The 25099-nt window shown below is 36.7% G+C and overlaps 1 protein-coding gene across 1 annotated transcript in view; it reads right to left on the bottom strand.

Annotated features, from left to right (window-relative positions):
* Window positions 1-25099, bottom strand: part of SLCO1C1 (solute carrier organic anion transporter family member 1C1) — a 72425-nt gene that overhangs the window by 10024 nt on the left and 37302 nt on the right. The window contains exons 5-11 of the mRNA XM_049627159.1: window positions 22127-22248; window positions 18410-18556; window positions 16601-16699; window positions 14365-14610; window positions 13156-13320; window positions 5032-5227; window positions 852-1017 (exon numbers count right to left, since the gene is read on the bottom strand). Of these exons, the coding sequence (XP_049483116.1) occupies window positions 852-1017; window positions 5032-5227; window positions 13156-13320; window positions 14365-14610; window positions 16601-16699; window positions 18410-18556; window positions 22127-22248 (1141 nt within the window). The remainder of the gene's footprint in view (window positions 1-851; window positions 1018-5031; window positions 5228-13155; window positions 13321-14364; window positions 14611-16600; window positions 16700-18409; window positions 18557-22126; window positions 22249-25099) is intronic.

Below are 25099 nucleotides of genomic sequence, written 5' to 3'. Positions count from 1 at the left end.
CTGTGTCTACAGATGTCTTTGCCTAAGCATTCTTATCTAGTTGATAAGCATATGCAAATAGACATGTGGGTTAATTTTCAGCCCTCCAGGACTGTCAAATACAGGCAGATTTCATCAGCACAAGTAGACAGCAGTCTGACCCCTAGCCATATATACAGAGAGTACATGTTTGTACTAAGGAAGAGTCTATGTTTGGGGCAGAAACATAAAGGTGTGATTGGAGAAAGAGTCTTAATGCTTTAAGTACTTAATATCCTTCACAACTGATTTCTTATATTTATTTCCAACCTCAACTCCCTCATCCATCTTATAGAACCCCTTCATTCGAGCCCCCTACTCTCTTCATTATTACACACATCAGCTTGATTTCTCAGGCAGAGTGTTTGGAATCATCAATCTCCTCAATTTGTGATCCCTGGATTTAGACCTCTTGGACTAGACTTTCTAACACTGACCTCTATTTGTCTTCTCCCTAAAACCTCCAAGGACCACTGGTTTTGAGGTCAGGAAACATGGATCCCAATGCAGACCTTATCATATGATCTTATGACCGAGACTTTCTCATTTGAGGCTAAGATTCCTCATAAGCAAAATGAGAGAACTAGCCTACATCATTGCAAGGCTCTTCCAACATGTCTCATGATTCTAATTCTTATCCTAATTCTTTCAACAACTCTAGTCCACCACCAATGGTGATGTTTCCTGTTTCCATACAAAAGAACAAGGGTAGAGTAAGAGCCAGGCCTGCTATAAGTGCAGTCTGCTGCTGGGTTTGTCCCTGAGCCCCTGCAGAGCTGTGTGGTTATGTATTGTCGCAGGCATCACAGGCACACACATTAGGGCTTTCTTACCATAGTTTGTCCATTCCTGGTGGAGGTCTGACAGCCAGCGAGACATGCCGATGCATATGTGATTCCATTGTCGCCACACACAGGTTCCCATTTTGTCTCTGAACATTTGCATCTTGAGTTGCAATCTGAAAAGAGAGCTCGTTCATGATAAGAGACAGGTTTGGTTCTGAAAAGAAATGTAACAGTATAAAATATTACCTCTTAAGCAGGCAGCACCCTAATATTTTCAAAAATCAATGTTCTTGAGTGATATAAATGGCACTGCCAACAGTTTGCCTTTTGGAAACACAACTGTCATCGGAAATGCCAGCTTCTGATGATTAGATGTGAGTCTACTTTTAAGCAGCTTTCTCTTGAAAGTTATCTTTAGAAGTTTACAACTTCACATAATATCCAGTTCTGGGTTTATGGTTTTTACTAAAATTGACAGTGTCTAGGACCTTCTAATATATTCCTATGCAAAGATGTAGGAAGATGGCTAACAAGGCAGAAAAGAAATAAACTTTTAGAGTGATTTATGACATTACTGAAATGCACTGCAAGTAGTGTATGCATGTACATGCGTGCATGTGTGTAAATTTCCTTCAGAATTGTTGTCTAGGCATCAGTAGAATGGACATTGCTGATGGTGTGGTGAAAGAAAAAAAAACAATCAAGCAGTCAACATTATTTCAACAGACCTTGGTTTGGAGAGCTACATATCCTATTTGCCTGTCTAATAAATGTGTTGCCAGTTCATCTAACTTTTCTCTCTCTCTTTCTCTCTCTCATAATCTCCCACACTACGTAGCTTGTCCATATCTTAAGGCATTCTTTCTAACTCTCTTGCAAATGCTTTTTCAATGACTTACCCATTCATTTGTTCATGTGTTCAAAAATTTTGTGGAAGCCTTCTAAGTGCTAGCTTGGGGAAGAGAGAAGAGAGTTACAAATATGAATGAGAATATATGCCCTTAAGGAGCTGGCTTTTTGTTTTAATTGCTCCCTTTACATAATTTTGATTGTCTTCTCTCTTTTCTCTCCCTGTCATTCTGTCTTACATTCCCCTTTTAACTCTCCCAGTATTCATTCTCTTTCATATCTATTTCTTCCTCTCACATGTATTACCTAACCCTTCTACTCTTATTCTCCTTGCTCTTTTCATATTCCTTTATTCTTCTAAGGGGGTACTTATGCAATGGTATTTCTCTTCTACCTGTACCTTATTTTTCATCCCTTGGCACTCCATCATTCTTTGCTTTTTCTCTCTTGTTTTGAATTTATTTGCTTATTCTCCTCTCATTTTTTCCCTGAAATATTTGAGAGACTTAAAACCAAAACAACAACAACAAAAACCCCACATACACTATCATGTATACTGAGTGGGGGCAGGAACTGTTTGTTTCTATTAACTCCTGTATCTCCAGTACTAAGAACAATTTGGGATATATTCTGTTAGGAAACGAGATTTCTGGTAAGTTGAAGTAAAATGCTATTCTATTTTGGAGGGGAAAAATCAGTCATTTTGGCCCCTCCTTCTAAGAGGTATTTCATATAATGATTGCAATTATAATTTCGTAACTGATGGAATATTCCATCTGGTAGAACTCCTATGCATGTGGTTACCTCAAACATAAAAACGAAAGCCTCTGAGATGTCTTCGGACAGAATAAAAGGGTATAAGCAGGCTTCCTGAGAAATCTTGTAGGAATATTTCAACTATTCTCTTCCATAAGGCGCTAATCGTTAAATTAATTGAGACTGTTGGTAATATCTAACAGTATAAATAAATGCCTTGAAAGCTTAGAATGAGGCCACTATGGATATTGTAGGAATAAGGTCTCAGAAGTCTGGTGCTGAAAGAGTTTTGGGGGAGATCTAGGTCAACTTCTCATTTGGTAGATCAGGAAAGTCAGGTCCAAAGTGGGCAAATTATTGGCTCAATTTCACAATGTTTATTAGTGACAAACTTCAGAATGAGAACTCTTCCAAGCCTCTGGATTCCAAATTCTGGTATAACATCAAACTTACTCTCAATATTACAGAAGAAAAGTTTCTTCCATTACCACATCTAAAGCTGTCTACAAGGTTCCTGTTGAGTGTCCAGAATCAAAACAGCCTTGTGGAACAAAGCAACTGAGGATAATCCCTGGGGAGCATGTTGTATCTTATAAGGCCAATCATGTTATCTACTAAACGTAAGTTACATTTATCATCTAGGACAATCTTGTAGTGGAAATTAGTTGCATATTTTACAAAGGATGTGCTTACAGTGTTGTTATTTAAATTTTAAGATAAGTTTAATCAAATAAGTCAGAATGCTTATACTCGAATGAGATTTTTCTTTCAAAATAGTCATGCTGGATGGAAGAGCTTTTTCATGGTATGCTGCCACTGCTTTTGGCAGCTTCCAATAGCAAAGCTACTTGTAAAGTTAAATCTTTGCCATTACTGAGAATATTCTGAAATATATGGAAAGCAAATTGCAAAAGAGGAGTTTTAGAATGTTTTAACAATGATAGCATTATTGCAATGTAGTTATTGTCTTTCAAGGTGACTGCTTTCAAGGGCTAGTACTCATGCAATGACTATATTATCTTTTCTTTGTTTAAAAATATTTAATCATTTATTTTGTGGGTATACTTTTAATTTGAACTTCAAAAGTTAGTGACTGTCTATGTGTTTGCTTCTGGCTTCAAGACAGCATGATGTGGTAGACAGAATATTATATGTTGACGAGATAATTGACCTTTCTAAACACATTTTCCTTTAAACGAGGATAACAAAACTTACCTCATAAAGATGCTCTGAGGATACAAGTGAGATAATGAAAGTTATGCTGTTTTGTAAATTGCAAAATACAAAGTACTTTACCACTGTCCATCTACCATTAGGATTATAGGGACAGTTAAAGATAACACAGAGCTTCTACTCTCTTTAGAATGTTCTTGCAAGTCCTATTGACAATTAATGTCCTTAATCTACATTGCTGACTATTACCAAGTCAATGCTACACTCAGTTAAGTCTAACATTACTGTGGTAACTCCCAGGAGCAATGTTATATAAACTTGGCAGTCACTAATTTTCCTGGACATTTTAGATGGTGAAAAGTATAGTTGATGTTCACTTAACAGCAGGAGAAACCAGGTTAATGAAGGTGCTGGAGACTGGAATATGGAAACAAGACAGATAGGTGAGCTTGGAAGGAGGTATAGGAAGAAAGCTGGAGAGCAAGCAGTAAATAAGAGGCACCTGAACTAGCAGAAGACAGAACATTAGATCAGCAGAGTTTTAGGCAGTCAGACAGTGCAGTCACAGTGATAGGCTTGGCACATAGTAGCGGCCTAATAACTTTTTTTTTAATAGAAAATGCATAGTTAGGTGGAAGAATGAAGAGAGCTACCTCTGGGAACTCTTTTTCAGAGGTAGAGTGATATCAAGGACTCTTGAAAGGAAAAGACAGAGTAGTTTCTTCAAGATCGAGCTTTGTATTAGGAGTGATAGACCCTGGAAACTAAGAAAATTAATCATCTACCTTACATAAGATGGCATAGGTTTGAGAGCATAATAAATATTCCCTTGACCAACTGCAAAGAGCTAAAGAGAGCTGTTGTGTGGGTTACTGGGCTGAGGAATAGCATTCTTTCCTGAAACTTCACATGATTTGAGTATAACAGAGAGAACAAAAAGTGTCACAGAGACCTTTCCAGTTATCCAAGTGTTCAAAGAAAAAAAAATTGTTTACAAATGGCGCACTGATTTTGTGCCAGGCAAGTACTAATCACTTCCGTGTATATTATCTTGCTTAAGGCTTACAAAATTTTATAAGGTAGCTATAATTCTTATTTAAAAATTTGAGACTTGATTAGATTAAATGATCTATACAATGTCACTTCACTAATAATGGGCAGAGGCAAAATTCAAGGTCTGTATTTTCCACTATTAGGTTGCTTCCCTAAAGTAAGATGTAGATTTAGTATTTTTAATAATTTCTCTTAGACAACCAAATTCAAAGGAGATGACAGATTTTGGTGACAATAACAGTTTCCATGTCAAAGTACAGTCAGCTATTTCACAATAAAACAATAATTTCCTTCTCATAGTTAGGATGCTTAAAATCAAATTATCTTATTTTGAAATTCTATCAATAATTTGATTAAACAAGCCAATGTCCTCAGATAACTTAATGAGTGAACATACCCTTGGTAGGAAATAGTTAGTCCTGCCACATCAGAATTTTCACAGCCCAGTGCAAACAGGGAAAGGAATAGGAGGTACCCAAGAACAGATGATCCCAAGTAGAGTTTTGCGGCTCCATACAGACTGATTCTGAATTTTTTCATAACTATTCCCCCAGAGAATATTCCAAGGGCCACTGCAGGTATATTGATGAGCCCTGAGGAATAAAAAATATATATGTCATTTTGTGAATCTCTAAAAGAAATCTGAGTACACTGACATAAACTTTCTAAGGGATTATACAAAATTATAATACTTCCTGACAAATTATTAGACTAGTTGGTCATTTTAAGTTATAGAAATATTCATTCACTATTGTCTATTGACATATCAAGAGATTTTGATGAATGTCTAGGTTATAGATTAAGGATAGCCCAACAGAGTCTCAGAGGTCTGCCTAAAACAGTGTCTAGCACAGAGTCCAAAATCAATAAACAATGAGTTAGTCAATGAGTCAATGTCTTTCTGGTCTAATCCCAGGATTGACATGTTCAATCAAGGGGCAACTGGGTGAAGTTAATGTTCTTTAAGGTTATGTGTAAAAGACTAATAGGCACGTGGAATTTAGGGAACAAAGAAACAGTGTTCGTTCTTTTTTCTGGCCCAAACAAAATTTATTTTTATTTACACTCTTGTCCGCTTAGTTTGGTATCCTTAACAACCACCACAAAAAACAACAATAACAATGTATTAATAGACTACTTTTATATTTATTATTTGCTTATGATGTACCAGCCACTCAGGTAAGCATCTGATATATCTCTCACATTTACCCTTTACCACAACTCTAGGTAGCTATATTGTTAATTTCACTTCAGACAGCAATTTACTTATGGTCATGGTTAGTAAGTGTTAAAACCAGATTTGACAAGATAGAATCTAATGTTAAATCCCCTGCTTTTAATCACTACGTTATACTGTCTCTCCTTCTAAGCATTTGGGAGACAGGATTTTTGATAAACAAATGTGCAGCCTCACTAGTAATCAAATAAATGTAATTTTAAAACAATACCAGGAAGAGGTCTAACTAAGTGGTTGAGAGCTTGGACTCTGAAGACCTAACTGCCTGGGTTTGGATCTCAGCCACACATCTTAATAGTTGTGCAACTGCAGGTGATACTCTGAATTTCTATAAATCTGTCTCCTTACCTATAATATGGAGCAAATAGTGCTGAGGTGACTAAATAACATTGAAACTTCCTAGCACAATATATGGCACAAAAATATCATTCAATTAAGTTATTATTAGCATTTCAAGCTATCAGATTCACAAAGATGAAAATAATGGGATGGGTGGGTAGATTGGAACATGTCTGTATTAGAAAAGGTGGGGAAAGAGGCTCTTTGATGACTTGGTTGGATTTTTAAATTGGAACGGTAACATTAATATGGTCACATTAGAAATCAACACACCTCGAAGGGGGCATAATCACAAAATTAGTGAAATAAAAAAAAGAGGAGGTGATAGTTTTTGCTTTCTCAACTAAACTGAGGTTTGTGGCTATGAAAAGTGGCAGAGATGAATGTATATGGGCCCCTAAAGAGCCAAACATCAACTAAGAGGAACCTGATTATTATTTACTTTAAAAAAGAGAGAAGATAATGGGAGATAATATAACAAACTTGAGTTCTCATGACTCAAATTAAATGCTAATATTTTCTCCCAATTTTTCTGATTTTTAAATATGAAGATATATAAAACACATTCTTTCTCTGTTCCAGATTCCATCTTCCTTCTTAAGAACTAAGCACTGCCATGGATTTGATGTGTATCATTTAAGTCCCTATTTTTACACACACATATTCATAGTTCTTGACTTTGAATCACCCTCTCATAGATCCAAGACTTACAGAAAAAGGGCAGAGTCCACTCTCTCTTTCAATTCTATCCCTCCAAAAGTAGTTTATAAAAAAAAATATATCTTCTGCAGACGCCTGGGTAGCTCAGTCCGGTAACCATCCGACTTGATTTTGGCTCAGGTCATGATCTCACAGTGAGATTGAGCCCATGTTGGGCTTCCCCTGCCAGTGCAGAGCCTACTTGGGATTGTCTCTCCTCTCTCTGCCTCTACCCCACCACTTGCATGTGCTCTGTCTCTCTAAAAGTAAATAAATAAACATTTTTTAAAAATATCATCTGAAAAATAGACTCTAAATTGAGACCTTCAGAGAACGTGCTTAGAATTTCATTTGTTTTGTAAGGTACCAATCAAACCTGGGACATAAGGCATCACAGCACAAAGGACACCCTTTGTTTTGTAGCTTCATGCTCTGTTGGTTTCCACTGACTTTTCCCTACCCTGATCTGGCATGGAAGAGCCTGAGAACCAAAATAGGATTATGCTAATTGCATTGTTCCCACAGTACAGAATGTTAAATATCAGGGATATTCTCTCTTGACTGACCTCCTTTAAGAGGCTTGTGTTCTCTTAAAACTTCCAGAAAGTTTTATGTGTTCTCTTGCCTCTAGGCCTTTCTTAAAGAGATATCTGCTTCATCTGATACAATGTTCTTTCAAAACTCCACCCCAGTTCCCATATTTTTGTCTTTTAACACCTCCTTATCCTTTTGCTCTTGATTTAGGTATTGGCACCTTGTGCTAGAGAATTTTTCTCTAACTCCAAGATTAGGTTTGTTTTCCCAGAGTACTCTGGGCTTCTCCTCATTAGAGATTTATCACAGCATCTGCCAGCCATATGGTGCCTTCAGGGACGTATCTAGCATCAGGGTACTCAAGTTGATCATCAGAATCTCCTTTCCTCCCTCTGCCTGTGGCCCTTCTACTGAGTCTCATAGGCAGCAGTCTTGATCCTTATCACAATTACCTGTTAGCTTGCCTGGTTTGCACCCCTTCCCCTCCAATCTCACCTTCAAGGCAAGAACTGTGCTCACCATCCTATACTGTGCTTCTTGTAATTTTCCTTAAAAAGGTGCTAAATGACAAACTTTAGTTAAGTTTATTCAAGTATAACATTTCTCCTGGATAGTTTACTCTATTTTAAGATAATGGAATTTTAACATCATTCTGTTAAATAGTAGTAGTACATTTCAAATATACTGTCAGCTTGATTCTCCCTTTCAAATTCCGTAGGATCTGTAAGCTATCTATGCTGGGCCAAGTTGAGTGTACAGCAAATTTCCTGAACATTAAATGAAATGTGCTACTTGCCTCTCAAAGTTTCTTTACTTTGATTTCAGGCACTTTAAAGTCATTTAATGAGGTAGAAATTTCACTCTGATTTCTTCATTACACACTTTCTTCGCTATTCACACCATAAAATGTGTTGATCTTAAAACGTTTACCATCTAAATATTCCAAGTGGAAATATTAGTTGTAATTTACACTAGCATCCACAATTTGTTTCAATTTTTTATGCATTTATCTTGAATTTCATATATTTACTCAAATAACAGGAAAGCTAGGAGAAATTTAAGAGCAAATTTGTTACTGCTATTTCACTACACTCATTCACGTTGAAGACCTTGTTCTTTGTTACTGTCCCAAACAAGAGTTATTAGAGTTGTGTAAAATGCTTTAAGATGGTCAGCTACAGTTATAATATAAATTGGAAACTCTGATTCTCATACAAATATATGATAGGCTTAGCCATTAAGATGAATAGTAATGGGCTATAACAATAATAGTACTTTGGAATGTTTTAGAGCTTCTCTTCTGGTGAAGTAAAATTCTGTAATATGTAATGGACCTCACTATATTACTCTAATGTTAGAAGATATAAATATTAAGATTTCAATTTTACAGGGGGAAATACAAGGAAAAATTTACGGGACTTTTCACACACATATAGCCAATTTAGTATAGACAAAGAAGCAAAATTAGCCATCTTTCTTGAGTATAATAAAAGTATTTTTTCCTCACAAAGTAAGATTATTTTCCATTATCTCACAGATTTTTAAAATAACTTGACCTACATATAGAACACATCTTAACACATATTTAATTTGCTATGCTAACTTAGGCACATAAATTAATATTTTCTAGTATAAGCAACGTTCCCCAAATAATTATAATTTTTTCATATTTGTCTGTGTAACATCTCCAAGAATTGAGAATGATAATCACTGTTATCAATGATAGTCAATGTCGGGGAGCCTAGGTGGCTCAGTCGGTTAAGCGTCCGACTTCGGCTCAGGTCACAATCTTGAGGTTCGTGAGTTCGAGCCCCGCGTCCGGCTCTGGGCTGATGGCTCAGAGCCTGGAGCCTGCTTCCGATTCTGTGTCTCCCTCTCTCTCTGCCCCTCCCCTGTTCATGCTCTGTCTCTCCCTGTCTCAAAAATAAATAAAATGTTAAAAAAAAAATTAAAAAAAAATGATAGTCAATGTCAATGCATCACGTCCACTAGAAACTGTCTGATGTAATTAAAAACTTTAAGAAATTAAGAAAAATGACTAATTGCAATCTGTGTAATAAGAAGGAAAACAAAACATAAGATCATTTTAATATAACTCAACAGTGATAGGAGAAGCTTAAAAAAATAAAAGGAGAAAAATTACACTATCTAAACTTTTTCCAGTGGAGACAGCAATGGGAAAAAAAAGTTACACATTTGAAAAAGCAACATTATTCTGTCATATACTTCCTAGTCTCTGAATTTGAAACATTTTTGTTGCCTATTTTTCTTTGATTTTCTTTGCAAAATTAAAGTAGTTAACCTGAGAAAATATTATTTCTAAATTTTAGAAATATGGCCAATATGTAAAAACATGTATAGCAAAAATAAATCGTCATTGTTACAACTGGCCTTTGAACACATAGGAAAATTTCTGCTTATTATTTCCTCCATGTCATGTCAAATGCCTACTCTGAGAGGAGAGGGGAAATGTGCTTTTTTTGTGCTTCTCCCTTACTTTATCACACAAAGGATCATTCCTTGTAGCCTCCCCACCCCCTCAAAAAATGAAAGAGAGAGAGAAATAGAAGAAGAGAAAGTGAAAAAACAATATTTACTGAATGACAGCTATGTACATTTACAATGTATTCTATATGTCTTATTTCATTGCTATTTTAAACTAATGATGCTTTTATTTTTACCATTCTACAGATAATCAAAGTAGTTGTTAAGGATGTCCACTAACTTACACACTGACCCTTAACTAATGTGAAACCAAAATGCACTCAGGAAAGAATCCTAGCTACAATGATTGAAATCATTAGACACTATTACTTATCTCTCACAAAAGTACTTGAATTAGCTGAAGACATGATGTGCTAGAAACTATGAGGAATCAGAATTTTAGGCAAACTTTGATAGATGAATCAAAACATTCTGATGATGAGTTTGGATCTCAGAGACGATCTGAGTGTACAGAGAAGGGTTATGGTTAAAAGAAATGTCACCCAGAATTTAAAATAGAATTATTAGATTTTTTTGGTCAGTTTTCCAAAAATAATTATGTCCAGAGAGGAAATATAACTCAGAAACTCAGGGGAAATAATTCTATTCCTGGCTACATCAGAATGTATGTATGCAGTTAGGCAGGCCATTGAATCTCTCAAAATTTCAAGTTCTTTCATCTGTGCTAGTTTTTCACAAAAATAATTTTATAAGCAAAAAGTATTTATTACCTACCCAGTAGATTATGTATAATTTTGTTTTCTATTATAAACACATTTCTCCAAAAAAATGCTCTTAATTTTCCCTTATGAAATGTTTTTAAGTTGAAATAAAAATGTATTTATGATTCTACTGACAGCAAAATCAAATACCCTCAAACTCTGCTATGCACATGCTGAATAATAATAAACAAACATACACTTAAAGATGTCACTTCATTACAACTCATGGGGGAAAGATAAATTTTCCATTTGATATATCAACCTTGACCTTCTTTTTCACATTATACAAAAAAAACAAAACAAAAAAAAACAAAACAAAAAAAAAAACAGGCTGCTGGTAGAAATATTAGCAAGGCATTTTCATGAAAACATATAGCACTAATGAGAAAGAAAAAGACTGGAAAGTAGACTTAACTAAAATTAAGAAGCTCACCATTAGGAGAGTAAAAAGAACTGAAGTCTGTGAGAAAATATTTATAATACATATATTCAATAACTTGTATCACAATTTGTGAACCTATATCAGAAAAAAAGCACCCACCCCTACAAGTCTATAAGAAAAAACTGACAGCTCAAGAAAAATAGACGATTTGAACATACTTAACAAAAGAGAATGTTGAAATGACCAAAAAGCCTGCAGAAAAAGTGCTCAACATCATTAGTTATTGGTGAAATGCAAATAAACTACAATAAGATATCACCACACCATATAAGAATGATTACAATGACAAAGACTGACAATACTAAGTGTGATACGGATATGGAGCGACTGGAACACTCTTACACTACTAGCATGACGATAAATCTGCACAACCCTACTGAAACGTTTTGGTTATATTTACTGGATCTAAACATGACCCAACAATTCTGCTCCAAGATACAACCAAGAAAAACGTATGTATACACCCACCAAAATATATATAGGATAGTCATGCAGTGTTATTTTTAATTGTCAACAGCAAAAAAACACACAAATGACCCAAATGCCCACCAACCATCAAATGAATAAACTGTAGTATATTCATGTGATAGGATATGACACAGCAATGAAAAAGATCAAACTGCTATACACAACATGAATCTCATAGATTTCATTTCAGTCGAAATAAGCTAGATACAAAAGAGTGCATAACATACTATTACGTTTAAATAAAGTTTAAAAACAGGTAAGACTGATCTAGGATGGCAGAGTTCAGAATACTTATAAGCTTTAGGAAAGAGTACTCAGTAAAAGGAGGTTTGAGGGAGCCTCTGGGGTTCTGAAATGGGCTACATGTTCTAGTTTATGGTTACCATATAGATTTACATATAAACATTTATCCAGCTACACTACCCATTTAGGGCTACAGTGTTAAATGTTGCTTGTATGTTATATCTCAACAAACATAAAGGAAATTTTAAAAATCAAATAAAAAGAATGTCTCTTAAACTTTCATTTCTCTTCTTTTTAAAGTCAGTATAAAGCACTGATTGGCATGGAGGGGGGCAAAAAAACCTAAAGTGTTTCCTCAGATCAACAATTAAATAATACGATTAACTTAATTCAAACCAATTCATGTTGAAAGCAAAAGTTCACTGGCATAGCTTTAATATTTATAATTTAACAGAATAGTCTAAACAGAGTCAATTAAATTAGCATCTGGATTAAATTATCCAGGATGGTTACAGGACAATTACATATTCTGAAATGAGCTCAGAGCTCTCTTTCAGAGATAGATACATAGAACAATTCCTGAAATATTTATGAAGAAGAAATGTTTTTAAATTTTTAGAGTCTCCTACCATAAAGGAATATATCCAATGGAATAAAATATATTTATGCCTTGAAACAGTAGCATTAAGTAACATCTTCATAGGCTAAAGGAGCTAATCTAGGTTTTAAAAGTATCCACAATTACTTGGAGCAGGACCTTCTTGTATTTGTAGATTCTGTTTCTTCTTCATTCATTTCTTCATGCTTTTCTTTGCCCCTGAATAGCTTTCTTACTCTTGACTGACCTGCTGTACTAAAAACATGGCCCTTTTAAATAAGCTGAATGCCAGGACTCAGAAAAGTCCTTTAACTCTGAGCAAATACAAACTTTGTTTTGCAATGAGTACCTTTTAAACTGTCTGAATACTCACTTTTTAAAGTCCTAGAAACTGTTCAGGTAAAGTGGCCACTGTTATGAAGTTTTGGCTATACTTGAAAGACACATATCCAGTATCACAACCTCCTAATAAAATGCATGTTTGGTTTATATAATATTCTCAAGGTCACTCATCTACAGTTGTGAATAATTCTTGCTGAAAGGTTATACCACAGACTATCTAAATATTTTTTCCCCACTGGATCTTTTTCCATTCTGCTAAATTTTTATTCACTCACCTTTTTAACTTTGTATCTAAAATGCCATAAATCACTTTCAGTCTAAATATGAGAATAGTGTTCTCTAAAATTGCTAACAGTTAACAAAGATGCAGCTGACAGTACCTACTGGCAAGCATGAAGGACAAGTGAGCATACCAATAACGAAGTTGGCCTTGGAGGCTGACTGCCCATACTGTTGCTCAATGTACTTGGGTTTATAGGTTACCATTCCAAATAAAGAGTTGAACTGAACAGTGCTTGCACACAAATATAACAAGTACAGTGGGTTTCCAAAAATATTCTTTAGTGATGGAAGAAAATCTGTAAGACAAAAGTAACATGGAGAAATTAAAGTCAGTGTAACACCTGGCAGAAGACACAGCCTTGGCAACAGGGCATAGACGGCCGAGCCCCACTGTCACAGCGATCAGGAACACGTACAGTGTGGGGCACACACACACTATGGGTTTTAAACACTGGCTCAAGTCAAGACTGAGATCTGTCAGGTTCACATCGAGACATAGACACTCGCTTCTACAGGCATATAGTTTAGATTACAGTTAGAGGTATAAGTCAGATAGGAATAGATTCCTCTAACTGATATGGGTAAAAGGAAAGAGGGACGAGAATACTCCCTCACTCCAGAGCTGAAAGTCATTGGCAGGACATTAAGAACTTCAGTTTTGTGGTCTCTATTCTTCAAACTTGGGTCATGGTCACAGAGAAAGAAATATGCAAGTTACCTCCACTTAATTCAATGAACTTTAGTGTAAGAAATGAGCTTTGGCATTCCCCCTTCTTCCTATTATGCAGCCACATAGTTTGAAATGTGAAGATTTTCTGTAAATGTAAATATTGCTTGCTGGGCCCAATTGAGAAGAACCAATCTTCCTCATGGCCAGCCACCCTTTTCCATGTGGAAGGAATTCATTCTAACATGTCTAGCCTTTTGCCCCACACCACACTCATTCCCTTGATCACTGGGGGGAAACGTGCACTGACACATGTTTGTCAAATGGCTGAATCTCATCTGTTAAAAAGCCACAAGCTCTGAAGATTCACTCTCTTCTGTCCACCCGGACTGATGTGAAGCAGCAAACCCAGATGGGGGCAACTGCAAGGTTTAACCTGAAGCAGTATAAGGGTGGGAATGTCAACAAGAAATATTACCAAAACTTTGGGTCATGTTCTTTAATCCACTCTCCAGTAATAAAGCTGACTTTGTAATCTTCAATTCTGCTTCCTGGACAGTTTCTCAATTTTTCTGAACAAATGATGGGGAGAGAGGGATATTATATATAGATCCCGTATAGAGTGTCAATGGAAAACTGAAAGGGCTTCAAAATCAAGCAGAATCTGGCTCACCTCTTGCCATTTCCATTATTTTTGACTTTTCTCCATGGGGTGTTTGGTAGTCTGTGCGATCATCCATAATAAACTTGGATTTCTCAGAGGAAGAATTGGAATCCTCTCTACTTCGGGGTCTAGGTAGACTCTTTGGTAAACACCAGAAAGGCACAGCTGCAAGAAGACTTACAATTCCTGCTATTAGATAACCCAGCCACCAGGCACCTACCCACTGAGGATCCTTGGGAGTAATGGTTATGTGATCTGAAAGAGAGAGAGGATAGCTAAATAGCATGTACAGCAAAGCTGGTGTGTTGAAATCAGCCTCTTTTTTAAAAAACAAAATCCTAGTGTTATCTCTATCACATCATAAAATACCTAATAATTCATGCAGGATAACTTTCTAGTCTGAACATTATCATCATCTTGCTTTTTGAAGGGAACAAGGTGTTTCTGGGACATGATGCTTTTCTTCTTTTGTTCCTTAGATTTGAAATATAGATTCTAAATACTGCAAGAGTGGTCTCTACTCTGCCCTGAGGTTCTGCAAAAGAACGCTTGGGCCCATGGCAGGAGGAAAGAAACATGTGAGGGAGAATTCTGAGGGCTCAAAATCTGCCAGCCACCCCACATCAGCACTACTTTCACCTGGCTCACAAATTGAATGTCTAAGTTCTTACTAAAAAAAAGAGCTAAATCCTACACCTTCTGGTCAAAATCTGGTCTAAACCACTCAGAATGTTATTTATTAAATGATGGTTAATAATACTTCAGAGCTATTCAAGGTCTGAAGCAAGAATTGTATATGTAAATAAAATGTCAATATCTTAATCATTATAAAAACTTTATTTTTGACACCATTTTTTATTTGACTAGAAGCTAAGTATTGATGAATGAAATCAAGTGTTTTTTCTTTTCTATATAAAGAAACCATAAAGCATATAACTGGTCTACCTCCACTGTGCCCTATGAGAACAACAAAATAAACACATGTCCTTTGACAACTAGGCTCAATTGGCACTACGCCATACTTGGTAAAACATTCACACTAGTTCTCTGCATCTTCATTGCTTCCCCTGAACAATTTCCCTCTGTACCACTCATCACACCTATGCTTTCTTATCTGTACCAATTTCCATGACAGGATTTTAACGAACTCAAGGAATTCATCTACTATCTTGTTCACTATTTTGTGGTAGAACAGCACCTAACATAGGTATAAAACTAATAAGGTTAATGAGTAAATGAATGAATAAATAAAAATTATGGAATTTATCTTGAAGTTTATTTGATAAAAAAAGGAAAATTAGTGCAAGAGTTTTGCATTTAATTTTAAGACACAATGATTTCAAAAAGCAATTTCAGAATTTTTAAAAATGCAACTTATTTTCTTGCTTTTAACTGATTTCTTGAACTTCTTTAAAAAGAAAGAAAAATAAGGGTGCCTGGGTGGCTCAATCAGGTAAGCATCTGACTTTGGCTCAGGTCATGATCTTGCAGTCCGTGGGTTCAAGCCCCATGTCAGGCTCTGTGCTGACAACTCAGAGCCTGGAGCCTGCTTCGGATTCTGTGTCTCCCTCTCTCTCTGCCCCTCCCCCACTTGTACTCTGTCTCAATCTCTCTCTCACAAGTAAATGAACATTAAAAAAGTTTAAAAAAAATAAAGAAAAGTAATGCCCATTTCTAGGAGGTACCTCTCCTAAGGAAAGAAACAAATTAATACTTATGGAAAGATGAGTTCTGACATTTATTCCCTCTATAACTACTCTCCCAGGGGGTAAGGGAGTCCCACTCTAATATGCTTCCACCTGAAAATGATTTGTAAAGAATGAATTTTGGTTGCCGAAAGACTTTCAATTCTCAGTCTTCCTGGCAAGTCTACAAAATACATGATCAATCGATGTGACTGTCATGTTTATACACCTGAACCAACAAGAGCCAAAGAGAAGCCACAGTTTTTAGTCTTAACTATGCTGGAATGTGTTTGAACTGGCAAACCAGAAGTGAAAAAGGATACATCTGAATAACAAACCATAGGTCGTCCAGTTCTAATCACTGCCTATTTTTCATATTTCATTTATTAATGTATGTGGTGATTATATCAACAACAAATTTTCAGTGGATTATTTTCATTCTAGGAAAGATTATAATCCTGTCATTTTATAAAAAGGGACTCCGATATTTTTTACACCATCTGCATTTAAAAAATTGCAGTAACTAAGATAAATAAATAAACAAAAATAAACTTCCTTACCTAGGTTTACGAAGCCAATGTCAACATACAGTTTGGCACATAATGAGCCTAGCAGGAAGCCAAAGATTGGTCCTATAATTGCAACCGTCTGCACACACCCTGCACCAAAAAAAAGGGGGGGGGGCATTTCTCTGCTTTTGTAGATTAATACATTTTTAAACAAGAAATATGAGTGAAATCCAGTGAGTAGCTAAAAATATTTCATCAACTCTTCACTTAAGAGTGCTTAATTTGTCAATTTTTCAACCTTATTGAATCAGGAAGTAAGTCCTTCTCAGCTTTGGAAGAAGAACGAACACTTGGAAGGCATTAATTACTTCTTAGTAAAGAAGTGACACCAAGACTCTGAAGAAGTTAACTTCCCCCAAATGGAGCAAACTTTATTCGTTAGGATTAGATTTTCCCCACTGATAAAAAATCAGAATTATACTATTTTGACAGTCTTTCAAAACTTTTTTGTGGCTGGTTAAGCATAAGAGTCATTTTGACATTAAACTTGATTTCTTCCACCTTAGTGAAGAAGTGCATGTGTTCAGAGAGTCTGTGTGAGAGTAGTAACTATGCATATCCCAGGATGCAGCCAGCAAGTGGAGCTAGACCTGGGAGGGCAGGAAGGTGCTCTTTGGAGCAACCATGACCAGCCTAGGCAGCTGTAACAGGAAAGTGGAGCAGACTGTATAAATGACATCATTTCTGGTTACCAGAAACATAACTCTTCCTTGCAAAGTATCTACTATATGCCTTTCATTTTACCACAAAGCTTGATACACGCATATCCCTGACAATTAATTTAAATTGATAGGAGGAGTAAATGGCAGTTACAGATCCTTTTCAGAAGAGAAGACAGGGTGAACAGAGTGAGCAGGAAGGGGACACCTTGATACATGCCTGCATCTCTTGGCTTGCAATCTTTCCTCTAGTCTCCAGAGTCATTGCCTAGCAACTTCTACTCTAGTTTCTGATTTATGCTGGAGTTTTCCATTAGAGCAGGTAACCTGTTTTTAATTACAGACTGCCAGACTGTAATCAGAGCCCTCTGGAGTTCTGTGTGCATAGCCAGCAAAGAACTATACTGTGGAGCTAGCCACAGCCCCTCCCAATGAATTTCAGTCTCGTCCTTCTGTCCCTTGAAGGCCAGGCCCTCAAAGATCAGAACCCAAAAAAAACCAAGACTGGTGTGTGAAATAGAGAAAAAAATTAGTTTCTAAGACATAAGAGGCACTCAGTCAATACTGCTTAGATGTATCTGGACTTGGAGTTTGCTTTTGCTATATTTTGTTTTGTGTGTGTGTGATTTTAGCTGCTGGTCTATCCAATGGGGCCTGTTCCAGACATGGGTTCGTGTCAGGCCTTGTTCTCATACTTTCTGTGTTTTTCTTTATCCATTCATACCTGCTACTGATATATATACTGATACACACACACACACACACACACACACACACACACACACACACACATATATATATGATAACTAAATGCTTCAGTGGCACAGTTAACCCAATAAAAAGAACCTATGAAATCTGAAGTCCATGAAGATACTTGTACAAAGTCGTACATGATTGCAGTTGATCTTATAGTTATTTTCTTTTAATCTGATGTTCTTTCCCTAATGTGACAGGTCCTTCTAATGCAAGTTTCTTTATCATCCAAATCCTCAGTGTGGACCTCAGATATGTGTGAACCTCAATATAGGAACTGGATATGAAGTATCAAACTCTATTGCACACTCTATTCCACTCAGTTTGGAATAGAGTTGAGAAAACCAGATATGCTGCTTCCCAAGAAGATGAATGGCGTAGGCATTACCAATATAGAAAGCAGAATTGTCTTCACTGGCAAAATCATCAAGGTAGGCAATGCCTAGAGGCTGAATAGGAGTTTCCCCAATTCCACGAAGAAGGTTCCCCAGGAAAACATAAACCCACATGGAAGAGCTGGCATCAATTTCACATTCTTGAAAGGAAAGCAAACAAGAGAAGTGAAATTAGATCAGTATCAAAGTTAAATACTTATTTTGCATTTCTACAAGCTGTCCTAAAATTGGATTAGGATGTAAAAATGAAATTTTCAACAGACTTAATTTGATAGGAGTCTAAGCAAGACTGGAAAATATTTTCTCCTCAATATTTTAGGCAATATAAATCCCCCAGAGGTTTTGATAAAAGGACTCTTTTGTTTCTTGTTTCTGATGCCTTGTTTCTTATTTTCTCTTCTCTTTTTATTTTATATTTATACTGCGTACTTTGAATTCCTATGCTCCAATAACATTCACTATCCTGTCTGGGAAAAAACACAAAATTTTGAACAAAGGCATTTCTCGCCTTAATCTTTAAACTTTTCTATTTTTCAACAGAAATCCCTTGTAATTTTATTGCTGACCAAGTTTTATCTGAAATTTAAATTTTTATATGGGTGATACTTCAACTTTGGACAGCATTACAATCGTTTGTTAGTGAATAACCATTTTTAGGGATCAGGTTTAGGAAACAAAGTCACATAAAAATTTAAAACTCTATATACTTTAGTAGTATAACTATTCCAACAAAAAGAACCTTTTGGCAGTATTCTTAGACATTCAAAGCTAACTATTTTAAAATGCTTAGAAGTCATGTCTTGATATAATCATGTAAAGCTGGAGAATTACCCCCACATCACAAGTGAAATATATTTTGAAGAGTTTGATCACTTTAATAAAAGTGATAATGTTATCTATCTCTGACAATCACCACTTGTGAGTGCTCCCTTTCTGCCAGGCACTGGGCTAAGTGGTTTGCAGGCATTTTTAAATTATTTCCTCCTAATAATCATATGAGGTAGGAATTATTTATACTTATTAGTAGCCCTTAAGTAAAATTTGAAGGTAAAATATAGGTTATTTGGAACTGGGATGAATCCTTTTGGGTAGATGAATCAGACTGCGTAACAGACAAGACTATTGTGTAGTCATGTTCCTTCTAATTCTGCCTCTTCTAGAAATGTAGCCAAGTGACCATGCATTTTTCACTTATATTTTCTAGATTTCCATTTCACTCCCCAAAATATAACAGGAATTCCTTTTCCAAAAAATTGATTCTAATGTCAATTCTACCCCTGACATTTGTGTGATCCCAAGATCACACAAGGGTAGGGAAATCTTGTAGACAGGTGAAGATAGCTTAGATCTGTGTTTTCCAATAGGGTAACTACACAACACATGTGGCTACTGAATAGTAAATTAATTAAAGTTACATAAAAGTAAAAATCCAGTCCTCAGTCACACTAGCTATACTACAGAAGTCAACAGTCACATGTGCTAGTGGCTGCTACATTAGGCAGCATAGATATAGAACATTTCCACTGTTGCAGAGTTTTTTTGGACATCTCAGCTCTCCAGTGTAGTGGGAATGGGGGTTGTAGGTGGAGCATTTTTGACAAGAGTCCTATTATCACCCTACTATAATTTTTAGGATAAACTTTGTGTCCACTATATCTGACGTTTATACAGATCTATGACTTTAAGGGAGCAGGACCTCATTTAAAGCAAAGAAAAAGATTGTGGGTCTTATGCTGTATACCTGTCTAAAACCTGTCTCTACATTAAAAACATTTTTAAAGTTTATTTATTGAGAGAGAGAGAGAGAGAGAGAGAGAGAGAGAGAGAAAGGGGATGGAGAGGGAGGATCCCAAGCAGGCTCCATGCTATCACTGCAAAGCCTAACCTGGGGCTCAATCCCATGACCATGAGATCATGACCTGAACGGAGATCAAGAGTTGGATGCTTAACTGACTGAGGTACCCAGGCACCCCACATTAAAAAAAATTTTAATTCCCACCTCTAGATGCTATGTTTCTCTTCTTAACACTAAAGGTTTAAATATTTCGTGATTAGCTGTATTGCCATCTACATCCTATCTTTCCTGTCAAAAACAAAATATCTTCAATAACTGCACATTATGTGGAAGTGAAAGTCCAAACCCTCCTTTCACACTCTTCTCTTCTTCCAGGGGGCTTTTCTTCTTCTTTTCGTACAGCAGGATGGGGTACACTTGTTACATGTTCACATCTTCCCTACCTCCCTGCCTCATATTTCTATTAATCCTCTGGCCCTTCCCTTCATCCAGACCTCTGGAGTTCATTGCTCAGGAAAAAACACATCTCAAAAGAAAGCACTGATGACGATTTTGGGGAAAGAAAAGGTTTTATGGTACAGATAAAAGATTTGCATGACTAGCAGGTATAGAAAAGAGGAGCTTCCACACTGCCTATACAGCAATCTGTAGGCTAGGAGCAGGGAGTGGGGTGGGAGTGGTGAGGAGGAAGCGTCGAGCATGTCAATGCTCAAGGGCAGTGGAGAGAGGGCATTTGAGCTCATCTCGGAGACATAGCAAACACCTGAGGGGAGATTTGTGGATTCCCTAGCAAGAAGAACCTGGGCCACCATGGTAGAGCCAGGGAGGTAGCAAAACCCAAAAGACAAGATGGCTACATATGTAGAACAGTGTGGCTAAGCGTCCTGCTTTTGGCTCCTTAAAAGCTTTCTAAGAGATGATTTCCATGTTCCCAAGGGTGCTCACACAAAGCATTGCTATGCAATGTGCATCAGCCATATGGAATTCTAGACATCCTGACAAAATTCCTTGCATCCTGTGTTGTGTGGAAAACAATTATTCCCAAGTTTCCAAGATTGTCACATCTGCATCAGGAAGAGCTTCTGTGCTAAAAAAGGACATAAAGGTAGACATGGGATGGCCCTAAAGTGACATGTATGACCAAATATTGTGGCCAGAGGGATTTTACATACCTAAGTTGACAAGGGACCAATAACACCAAGAGGCCCCTCCCACAACTTCCCCCTTTGCTATTATGTAAGCTCCCTAGAATATAAGCAACCCCTGGGGAAAAAGGTAAGGTTAGGGACAAATTGAATGAGATTCAATTTTTCCCATTCTGGGGGCGCCTGGGTGGCTTGGTCGGTTAAGCGTCCGACTTCGGCTCAGGTCATGATCTCACGGTCCGTGAGTTCGAGCCCCGCGTCGGGCTCTGTGCTGACTGCTCAGAGCCTGGAGCCTGTTTCGGATTCTGTGTCTCCCTCTCTCTCTGCCCCTCCCCTGTTCACGCTCTGTCTCTCTCTATCTCAAAAATAAATAAAAACGTTAAAAAAAATTTAAATTTTTCCATTCTGATGGAAAGGGGCTGAACACAGAAGTTAAATTGAGATCTGGGGAAGAATATATTTCTTTCATATCTGAACACTGGACTGAGATTAATATGTGCTAAACTAGTTTTATCCTAATTCATGGCCCACCTTATTTGGAACCATGGGAAGCTTTTCCCAGTCGCCAGCAATTAATGCTCTTTCCATATTTTCTTCAGATCTCATCATATACTGCTTTATATTCTAGGAATTTTTATGGCACTATAGTATCTCAATTTAAGTAGTAAAGCTTTTAAGAGAAAAACATCACATAAATTTTTTGTCCATACTAAAGCAATATAAAGTCTTTATAAAAAGCTATCTTAGTCAAGTAAACAAAATCATCTTACCATCACTTCTTTTGGATTGTGATTTTTCCATAATTGAGATAGGTAGTTGATTGTCTGACTCCAGGAGACATGGAGAGATGCTCAGAGTGGAATTAGAGAAAGAATACTTTTCATATCTGTACCTGTAAAAAAGAATGTTTTCTTCACTATAGACTCATTTAACATCATACTAAAAATATTAAATGTACACTACATGACTTATTATGGAACCTGTTTGAGTTTGCAACTACCCTTGAGTCTGAATCACTAAACCAAACCAGCATTTAACAGCAGATGTCCTGAAGAGATAACCAGAAAGTCTCATTTACAGGTATTACACCATATCTCAACCAGTTAGTGTAGTAAAAGAAAATAAAAGAATTATTCATAAGGGTTCATTTTAATGTAAAAATAATGACTATAAATCACCTATTCCCCTGGTGAAAAAATATCCAATGTTTGATAAAATCATGACTATCTCCAAGTCAGAGGAAAAGCAATAATTTAAAAACTATGGTATTGCATGCTATATTTAGAGTTGTAAATTTAGTAGAACAACTGCATTGCTGATTCTAGAGAATCGATGATGATGTGTGGGTTTTTTTTTTAACTTTTTAAATTCCAGGGGTGCCTGGGTGGTTCAGTCGGTTGAGCATCCAACTTTGGCTCAGGTCATGATCTCGTGGTTCATGAGTTCAAGCCCTGCGTCGGGCTCTGTGCTCACAGCTCAGACCCTGGAGCGTGCTTCAGATTCTGTGTCCCCCTCTCTATCTTCCCCACCCCTGCTTGTGCTCTCTCTTTCAAAAATGAATAAACAGGGGCGCCTGGGTGGCGCAGTCGGTTAAGCCTCCGACTTCAGCCAGGTCACGATCTCGCGGTCCGTGAGTTCGAGCCCCGCGTCAGGCTCTGGGCCAATGGGTCGGAGCCTGGAGCCTGTTTCCGATTCTGTGTCTCCCTCTCTCTCTGCCCCTCCCCCGTTCATGCTCTGTCTCTCTCTGTCTCAAAAAAAAAAAAAAAAAAAAAAAAAAGTTGAAAAAAAAATTTAAAAAATGAATAAACATAAAAAAATTTAAAAAAGCTTTTAAAATTCAAGTTAGTTAACATCTAGTGTAATATTAGTTACAGGTATACAATATAGTGACTCAACACTTCCATACAATACCTGATGCTTATCATGACAAGTGCACTCCTTAATCCCAATCACCTATTTAACTCATTCCCCTACCCACCTCCTTTCTGGTATCTATCAGTTTGTTCTTAATAGTTAAGAGTCTGTTTCTTGGCCTCTCTCTCTCTCTCCTCTTTTGCTCATCTGTTTTGCTTTTTAAATTCCATGTGAATGAAAGCATGTGGTATTTCTTTCTCTGAGTTATTTCACTTAGGATAATACTCTCTAGCTCCATCCATGTCATTGTAAATGGCAAGATTTCATTCTTTTTTTTATGACTGAAAAATATTCCACCAAAAATATATGTCATATATATTATATAATATTATATAATAATAACATATGGCACTTATTCCTTATCCATCTGTCAACAGACACTTGGGCTGTTTCCTTAATTTGGCTATTATGGATAATGTTGTTATGAACATCAGGGTGCATGTATCCTTTTACATAAGTATTTTTGTATTCTTTGGGTAAATACCTAGTGGTGCAACTGCTGGATCATAAGGTAGTTCTCTTTTTAACTTTTTGAGGAAACTTCATACAGTTTTCCACAGTGGCTGCACTACTTTGCACTGCCACCAACAGTGCAAGAGGGTTCCCCTTTCTTCACATCCTTGCCAACACCTGTTGTTTCTTGGGTTGTTGATTTTAGCCATTGTGACAGGTGTGAGGTGATATCTCACTGTAGTTTTGATTTGCATTTCCCTGATAATAAGTGGTATTAAGCATCTTTTCATAAGACTATTGGTCATCCGGATGTCTTCTTTGGGAAAATGTCTCTTCATGTCTTTTTTATTGGATTTTTAAATTTTTAATTGGATTATTCATTTTGGAGTGTTGAGTTTTATAGGTTCTTTAGAGATTTTAGGTACTAACCCTTTATCAGATATGCCATTTGCAAATATCTTTTTCCATCCTATAGGCTGCCTTTTAATTTTGTTGATTGGTTCCTTCACTGTGCAGAAGCTTTTTATTTTGCTGAAATATCAATAGTTTATTTTTGCTTTTGTTTCCCTTGCTTCAAGAGACATATCTAGAAACAAGTTGGTACTTTTTAAAAAATGTCTATTTATTTTTGAGAGAGAGAGAGAGAGCAGGGGAGGGGCATAGAGAGAAGGAGTCACAGAATCTGAAGCAGGCTACAGGCTTTGAGCTGTCAGCGCAGACCCCGATTCAGGGCTTGAACTCAGGAGAGGTGAGACAATGACCTGAGCCAAAGTCGGATGCTTACCCGACTGAGCCACCCAGGTGTCCCAGAACTTGGTACTTCTGATACCAAATTGTTTACTGCTTGGGTTCTCCTCTAGGATTTTTCTGGTTTAAGGTCTCACATTTAGGTTTTTAATCCATTTTGACTTTTGGGTATGGTGTGAGAAAGTGGTCTGGTTTCTTTCTTTTGCATATTGCTGTACAGTTTTCCCAACACCATTTATTGAAGAGACTTTTTTTCCCATTGGATATTCTTTCCTTCTTTGTCAAAGATTGGTTGACCATATAGTTGTGGGTTCATTTATGGGTTTTCTATTCTGCTTCATTGACCTATGTGTCTGTTTTTGTGCTAGTTCCATACTGTCATAATTGCTACAGCTTTGTAATATAACATGAAGCCCAGAACTGTGATTCCTCCAGCTTTGCTTTGCTTTTTCAAGATGGTTTTCAATATTTGGAGTCTTTTGTGGTTCCACACAAATTTTAGGATTCTTTGTTCTAGATCTGTGAAAACTGCTGTTGGTATTTTGATAAAGATTGCATTAAATCTGCAGATTGTTTTGGGTAATATAGACATTCCAATCGATGAGCATGGAATGTCTATTTCTTTGTGT

This window comes from Panthera uncia, chromosome B4 (assembly GCF_023721935.1).
Source record: "Panthera uncia isolate 11264 chromosome B4, Puncia_PCG_1.0, whole genome shotgun sequence".
Lineage (NCBI taxonomy): Eukaryota > Metazoa > Chordata > Mammalia > Carnivora > Felidae > Panthera > Panthera uncia.
This window is presented reverse-complemented; position numbering and strand designations above follow the sequence as displayed.